The sequence below is a fragment of the Gambusia affinis genome, linkage group LG10 (assembly GCF_019740435.1).
Source record: "Gambusia affinis linkage group LG10, SWU_Gaff_1.0, whole genome shotgun sequence".
Lineage (NCBI taxonomy): Eukaryota > Metazoa > Chordata > Actinopteri > Cyprinodontiformes > Poeciliidae > Gambusia > Gambusia affinis.
Window position 1 is genome coordinate 20,422,367 of NC_057877.1, and position 8,216 is coordinate 20,430,582.

The window sequence follows — 8,216 nt, forward strand, 5'->3', positions numbered from 1 at the left end:
TTTAAAAATTGCTCTACAAAATTCATAAACATTTTGTTACTACCTTTACTGCTGCAAACAAAGGCATCGCTTCAAAAATAGTCCACATTAATTTGAAAAGGCTCTATGCACACCTGCTTTCTTAATTCGAGACACCAAGCAATATTTTCTAACACCAATGTGTTTTGTTCCCCTCGAGCTGAAGTCAAACAAAGCATTTCAGCTTTAACCAACATCCGGGAAGCACATTTTTAACAGGTTCTTTTAACTACTGGAAGTGAACTCTGTGGCATGAACTGTCTTATTCTACAGATATAGAAAAAGCATTTCTATTAAAACATCCACAATGAAGACTGAGCTCTAAAAATCACTCAAGTGAGTCTTACATCCTTGATTCAGCTCTGCAGTTCACCACCAAGAGCCTGTCAGCATGGGTGTTGGAAATTAATAGCAAGGCAACTTTTCAACCTTTTAAAATTTTCCAAGTTCAAAATGACAACTTAAAAAAAATTCAAACTCATCTTATTAAGACAAAATCTCATTTCCATCTGAAGGTTCAAATGGGGCCTACTCAACGGAAACTCTTACTGGTTTGCACGTGAAAATGACTGAGTCACCACTACAAATTAGTTTGCTGGAAAAACATTCTAAAATCTCTAGGAGTTTGCAAACAATAAGCCATGCAGGGACAAGGAAGCTTTGTTGCATTTGGAGGAAAAATGGGGAATCTTGCAATCCTAGGAATATCCTCCCTGTTCTGTCATTCCAAAGTGACAGCGTCATGCTGTGGGAGGGACTGAAGGAGAGACTGGTGTTCTTTACAAAATAGATGACATTAAGAAGATTGAACGATGTTTGGAATTACTGAAGCAACATCTCAAGAAACCAGGAAGTTCAACCTTGGGTCACATAGGTCCTCTATGTGAACTATGACCCTAAAAATACAATCAAATTAGTTACAGTGTGGACAAAAAAAAAAAAACAATGCTTTATAGGCAATGCTAAGAAGGTTTGTGCAATAAGGCAGCTTACCAGCTCTATCAGCAGGTATGAGTCAAGATTTCAGTAAACTATTATGAGAGATTTGTGGAAGAATACCAAAACATTTAATCTATTTCATAGTTTAAAGGGGAATTCTATCAGATAATCTAAAAAGTATATGTAAGCTTCTGAATTTGAAGAAAGTTAAAAAATAAAATTTTAAAGAAATTGACCTGAATTGACCTAAAAAGGGAGAAGATTAGTTTGATTTAATGTCAGAGATGAAAACAAGACTGTCTTTTTAATTGAAGGTACAGTATTTGTTCATTTTGTGTAGAAGGAGGGTTTTTAAAATGTTGGCATGCGAAGTATTGAATGTTGTGCAATGATTGATGGAAATTTACTGACAAAGACAATGTGTTAATAGAAGTAAGACTTTGTTTGTGTATGACCGATGTTTTTGTCTGCCCTTGCCTTCTTTACTTTTGCACCTTTTTTCTTTTTGTCTTCGAAAGGCTGTGCTGGGCAGTACATCTCAGATTGGTGTGAAATCGCCGCCTAACAGGCGGGAAATTGGCTCTGTTATTTTTGGAGCAGAGTCATGGGGGACCATCGGACCATCATCCTCCATCTAATGAGCAGGTGATGGAGGCGTAACTTGGGAGGGAGGGAAGCATGATTGGTGTCTAAAACACAGCACTCTGGCAGATGTACAGAAGAGACGCAACACAGCACAGAGAGGTGGGCAAGTAAAAGCAGAGAAAAAGAAAATAGTGCGAGTTCTATACGCTACCTTGAATACCACAATAATGATGAGACAGATTTGGATAACGTGTGTTGTCAGAGCTGGACTCAGCCTGAGTTTAGCTTGTGCTCATGTTCATATTGTGAAACTGGAAGTGAACTCTGTGGCATGGTTTGTGCCCACGCACAGAAGTGTCACATATAATCAGATTTTTACTTAGAAACCAAGAATCTGTCTGATACACTCCCCTCAGCACAAATACAACTCTCGACAATAAAATGGAATCATTTCTCATGGAAGATGTTTAGTCAGTTTGCTTAGTCACAAAATACATGCTAATGTAATAAAACGCCACAATTAGAACTTTTGCATCAATTTCTGTAATGAAAAACAGCATAGTTTATTAATAAGGTTTCAACATTCTCATTTTGCCGATGACAGATCATCTCTGTGGGATGGACCACTTTGTTAAATTTTTTTCCACTATAAATTTGCAGCTGGATTCAGATCCAGAATGTTTGCTAGCTATGCCACAGAGTTCATCTGCTTGTCTCCATCATAAGCAAAAACATCTTGAAACAGAAATGCAATGAATCACAACACAGGAACAAAGATTGCATGCCCTGTACCCTCCTATAAGCCGCAATAGTTTGTTTTAATATGCACATTGAGGTATATTGAATATATATCTGTGGTTTACGCCGCACAATAGTGCACCTTGACTTGGCCACTGTATAGCTCATGCTCAGATTAAAGAAGTTAAAGTAGAGGGAGAGGGTCAAGATTAAGTCTTAGCTTGTACTGAAGCATTAAACCTACAGATACTTCTTTTTTAGCTGCTGGTTTACACACACATACACAGGCACATTGAGTTCAGTAGTTTTTATTAAATATTCTTTTTTTTGGTACCTCAAAATAAAAATTAAAAATTAAAAAAAGCACAAAATACATCGTGATCCAAATTTAAACATCCATAGCTCAGACTCTTGTCATCCCAGTTAGCAGTCTCACAACCTCTGGAAGTTAGCAGCAGCTAAACACTGACACCTGCTGTCACAACAATAGAAGTAACTTCTCTTTTTAATTGCCATTCATTAAGAAATATCTGTTTCACAAGTCAGGCCTGCCAACACAGATGCTGAAATCACCGCATTAAAATCATGCTCAATAGTAAAGATCACTGTTTAGTGTGCATACTGTTAACAAGTCTCCCTTTTGTCCTCTTCTCCAGATCCTTCACATTACCGACACAAGTCTCACTATTTTGGCAAATCACAGTTCTGCTTTCAGTTCGCCTCGCTCTCGTGGCGTGCCAGCGCAGGGGGTAAGGTGCTCCCACAAGCGCCATGAAAGTGAAACCTGTAACCAGAAGGAAAAATTACTGATGGACAGGTGTCACTGTGACTGACGTACATGAGTGAAAAAGCATGAGATTTGTGTCAAGGTCAAAATAAAAACTTGCTTGAAGCGCTCAGTAGCTGGAGTGTCCTCCAAGTTGAATTCAGCGACAGGGACACCTCTGGCTGCCACCTGAGGAGCAAACATGGCTGCTGGATACACAACTGACGAGGTGCCAACCTGGAGGAACAATTAACTGAATCAACATATAAAAAAAAGACTTTCTGGACAATTTTACATTTTTAAATTGATTCATAATGATATTTTGTATTTACTCCATAAAGTTGTATAAAAAGCACTGATAACTGGGAATTGAATCTGAAAAGGTATTTTAACAGTAGAGGTGAAAAACCCAAATAATTCAGAACAAAATCCAACTTCTCGGAAATATAGTATGAAAACTGAACACACACATTTTCCACAATAACGTAATGATGTGTTATTTTCTAGTCAATTTTATTTGTGTCCCAGTTTCACAATGTGCAAATAATTTTTTTTACTTAAGTAAAATTTCACAACTAGGATATTCTTGGATTTGCAGGAGTAAAATACCTAACTTTCTAATCCTCTCCATTTTTAGATGACATAAAAATGCTGAAATTATGCCAAATCTTACAGCAATTTACCAACATTTAATAAGCACATAGATTTACTAAAATAACATCATGGACAATGGAAGTATGATTTTTTTTTTTCCTGGTGATTTGATAATTTGTTGTTTTTCTTGGCATCTTAGTTTCTTTCAGTCTGATTTTTCAATCTCGGATTCAGCAAAAGTGTAAGTGAACATTAACTAATTGTGAAGCTCTAAAAATGGATGCTGGAGTTTAACATATGCTACAATGTTACACCAGTTCCTTTACAGTTTCCTTAATAACGCAAAAAATTATGTTAAGTTAAAACAGAGGCTGAAAAAGTTTTTTTTTCTCACTTTAGAAGAGAAGGCTGTTAAATGATGTAAAAAATATTTATCAGAAATTATTTATACAACAAAATATCCCAAACACTTACTACAAGACATAGGTCACAGTTGTCCAAGACTTTCTCTGCATCGGAGAGAATGTCTGCATCCAGGGTCTCGCCAAACCAAACCACAGCTGGTCTCAGAAGGCCATTACAGCCCCTGTGCTCACATCTAAAACAAACACACAGAATTTATATCAAAACTCAGTTGGAGAACAATAACTGAGGTACAAGTGTCTGAGTGTGTTGTACCGAGGAAGTTCCTCAACAGGAATCTGGGCATCATCCGCATCAGGGTTAGGAGCTCTGAGGAGACAAGTACGTGCTACTCAGAGTGAGGCTACTTTATCAAGTTCCTGGCATTCCTAAAATCCACATTTATGCATACAAAAAACATTCTCAACTTTCACCTAAACTTTAAAATGTACATAACTTAACCATTTTAGACAATTTCGTAACCAGTTTTCTTCTCCTTTTTAAACTTTTGCCTTCATCACATCTTTACATTAGACTAATTTGTCTAAAGAACTTTGTTCCAGAAGTCTTGTGCTCGACTCAAATCGAGCTTTCTAAAACTCATGCTGCAATTTCTTGTATAACAAAAGTAAACTTTCTTTTTCAGCTCTTGTGAACAAGCCAGACTTGTTCAGTCTTTCATTCAGTCCCGGGTTTTAATATTCAACATGCCAATTTAGGCCTGTAGAACCTGCGATGGAGCTCAGACTCCACAGCTACAAAAATGACCTAAAATAAGTCAACTCTGGTACAGTTCTGGTTTGAACTGTAGCATCGGAGTTTAATTCTGCAGGTGAGCTGAAATCTTAACAATAGGAAATTGGTTTTCAATCACAGACATCCATTTTAAATGTCAGATAAGAGACAAAATGGCTTTCAGAGTGAGATTTGTTTTGAGTCAAATTTCTCCTTTTCACTGTGTCATCGGGTGTTATTTAGCTGGCTGACATTCAACCAATTGAGAACGCCTCGTTTTCTCTGGTATTTCAAGCTCAAATGACTGCGATCGATATCTTTTAAAACACATTTTCACACCGCTTGGGAAAATAGTCGAGATTACAAAACCAGACCAGAATGAGCACTTACCCTCTGCCCTCTAGAGCGGAACAAATGGGGCTCTTGTAATTGGCCTCCTCGTGACCACACATCATGCAGCGTGTTTTAAACAAGCTGCCTGCATTTACACACAGAGAATAAAAGACTAATTAATACCAGGAAAACAACAGTTTCAGGTCACCAATTCAAAGATTTGCAGAATTCAGTTTGAATTAGTCCAGTGTTAAGGAGAGTATACATGTGCCTAGTATAACAAACACAATGGTTAAAAAAACAACTAAAAAGACCTCACACCATGGATTTCCAACAGGTTTTTTGTTCCAGCACGGCGGTGCAGTTCGTCAATGTTCTGCGTGATGACGGTAACTTTTCGGCCCTGTTTGCCAAGACGTTCCTCACACTCTGCTATGGCCTGGTGGGCAGGGTTGGGGTTCTTGGTAAGCATAACTTCCCGACGGTAGTGGTAGAACTCCCAAACACGGGAGGGATTGTGGGCGAAGGCCGTCGGAGTGGCCAATTCCTGAAATTTGGCCAAAAAAAACAACAGCGCAGTTTTTTAAATGGTCTTAGATTAAGACCAAACACAATCAAACGTCTGAGTTAAACAATTACAGTTCCCCTCAAAATAAATCTAATAAGTTAATATTTTTCTGAACCACTGGAATTGTAATATTTCATGAAACATAATACATACGCAGCTATTTTTTATTATTATTATTATTCTAAGCACACCGACATGGTCAAATGAGAAGTAGAACTACAAATAAAAACATTGAAAGACCTTCAAAAAGCCTGGAAAGCTATTGATCGAAAAAAGCTGATGACAAATCAAAAACCATAGAACTGATGATCGGCCAATACGGCTAACCCTACATAATCCAGACTAAAGAGTTAATTGAACTTGATTTAGGTCTATGGAAGTAGAAGTTGTCTGTCCCAGACCAATACCAGTAGATGCACACCTGTGCTTGCCATTTTCTCCAGTACCCTCCTGCTCCTCTGAATGTTGGAACTCCACTCTCAGCACTCACTCCTGCTCCTGTGATGATGGCAATGTTGTTGGATTTGGAGAAAATCTCCCTGAACGCTGCCAGGTCTGAACATAAACAGACAAAGACACACCATATAGAAACGAGAGATAGATACTTAAAATTAAAAAAATAAAATATATTCCACTGGGCTTACCTGAACTGGGCCTTGCCATGGCCTGGATTCCCCACGTCTTTCTCAGCTGGGCATACAGGTGAATGTTTATGACTCCACAGGTGAAACGGTGTACAATCATCAGGTTTTAGAACTAGTTGGAAAGAAAGACAATACGATATTCGCTGCCTAAATATGACGATCCTGTGCTCATTCCACAGTCTGGGTCTTTTTGGTGGAATATGCATGTCCTCCACATGCTCAAATGAGTTTTCTCCACATACTCTATTTTCTTCCCCCTGCCAAACACATGCATAATAAAACTCTCCAAGCTATACAGCTACCTCTCACCCACTGACTCCCACATTCGTAAAAGTGTTAAGGGTAGCAGTCCCAACTGTTTCTCTGGGGTTTAAGAAGGACTCCTTGAAATGACTGTATCACATAAAAACAAAAATTTAAAGGGACACAATTAGCAAAAAAGGGGCAGGTACCTTGTCAATGCTCACAAATGAAAATATTTTATCAGTTAACATATTTTGAACAGCCTAAAGTCAGTGCAACAGCAGCTATGTGAAAATTTGAAATTATATAATCACTATTGTTTGGAGATTAATCTGTCTTTTTTTTTTTTTTTTTTGGAAGAACTCTGTGCCATACATATTTTAAAGCATATTACACAAATTCAAAAAATCTAATTATACTCCAAATAGAGTAGATTTCTTTGCTAACCCACCATACTTATATGGCACTTATAATAGCACTGCATAGTTTTTTCTTTATAATCAAAAAATATATTTTTCAAATGTATGCTGGAATCTGACGTAGGATTGATTACATTTCATATAACCGTATATTAAGAAATGCTTTATGCAATAATCATTAGTAGAGAACGTGTAACAGAGGGATGGGGGAAACCCAGAAGCAGGAAACCAGCTTTTATACTTCTGGAATGTGCTTGTTCCACAGGAAAATTGTTGGACAATCGTCTTAAAAGAAATGTTCCTCTTTTGGATAAGTACAATCTAGATTCATGTGCCGTCATGTCTAAAAGGTCTGTCAAATGTTTATTAGCAAAAGGTAATGATGATGCGTTCGAAAGAAACTTTGGAATCAGAAACTTGACACAAGAAAAAAGAAATCTAAGTAAACATCTCCAGAAGTACAGAATAACAATTTGAAACATCTTAAACCCAATGATAGCCTCTTATGACACTTTCAGATCCCATGTATTACGGTAAAATGATGTAAAGTATTTGTTTGATTTTCATGGTTAGATTGCTTTCTTATGTCCGTCTTAGATATGTTTATTGAAATAAACACAATTTCCGATGAAGCGTTGTTATTCATCATCTCGGAAAAGCTTCTTTTTTTTCTTCACACAACAGCAATATATCCAAAATTGTCACAATTCCGAGTCTAACACTTCTCTTTTCTAACTACATTAAATGCAACACAGACCTGTGCTAGCTACGCTAACAATCTTGGAGTTGCACGAGAACAAACACCCGTAACCAAGGAAATCACTTGCAGTCAAACTTCTAGCGTAGGAAAGTGGGTTGAATCTAGGCTTTTGGTGATAAAATATGTCTTTTTATCAGAAGTGAAGTTTGCAGTCACTGACCTACCTCTCAGACCAAAACCAGGACAACCAGTCGTTTCAAACAGGAAGTCGTTGCGTTTTTTTCTCTTACATTGGCTCAACTAAGAGGACATGAATGACCAGCAGAGGGCACTGTTGCTCAACTTATTCACTGAGCAATTTGAGTCCGTAGTTATCTTGTAGGGAAGTAAAACCATAGACATTAATATGAGTAAAACCATAAAACCACATAATTTTATTAACTTCTCGGTAGTGATCATAACGGACTGCACTTTATAGTTTATATTTGCCAACATAAGAATACGTTTAAAAGCAATGACTGACTGACAGAGA

At 37.4% G+C, this 8,216-nt stretch overlaps 1 protein-coding gene across 2 annotated transcripts; it reads right to left on the bottom strand.

Moving 5' to 3' along the window:
• Nucleotides 1-2,572: 2,572 nt before the first annotated feature.
• On the bottom strand, nt 2,573-7,992 carry LOC122838018 (NAD-dependent protein deacylase sirtuin-5, mitochondrial-like). 2 transcript variants are annotated; one of them, XM_044128286.1, is made up of 9 exons: nt 7,909-7,992; nt 6,323-6,434; nt 6,100-6,233; nt 5,432-5,657; nt 5,168-5,255; nt 4,319-4,372; nt 4,115-4,238; nt 3,168-3,283; nt 2,573-3,064 (listed from the first exon to the last, which is right to left on the bottom strand). In XM_044128286.1, exons 2-9 carry the CDS (start codon nt 6,420-6,422, stop codon nt 2,992-2,994), a joined length of 915 nt encoding a protein of 304 aa, XP_043984221.1. In that variant the 5' UTR covers nt 6,423-6,434; nt 7,909-7,992; the 3' UTR covers nt 2,573-2,991. The 2 variants fall into 2 exon arrangements, with proteins under 2 accessions (XP_043984221.1, XP_043984222.1); XM_044128287.1 differs by having other exon boundaries at nt 7,905-7,952.
• Nucleotides 7,993-8,216: the final 224 nt, after the last annotated feature.

What these genes read in the sequence shown, in the direction of transcription:
- LOC122838018 (XM_044128286.1), bottom strand. Translation starts at nt 6,422, where the DNA reads ATGATTGTACACCGTTTCACCTGTGGAGTCATAAACATTCACCTGTAT. An exon ending in GGAGAAAATGGCAAGCACAG is followed by an intron (nt 5,658 to 6,099) that starts GTGTGCATCTAC and finishes GCCAAATTTCAG; the next exon opens with GAATTGGCCACTCCGACGGC. An exon ending in ACTGTGACCTATGTCTTGTA is followed by an intron (nt 3,284 to 4,114) that starts GTAAGTGTTTGG and finishes TTGTTCCTCCAG; the next exon opens with GTTGGCACCTCGTCAGTTGT.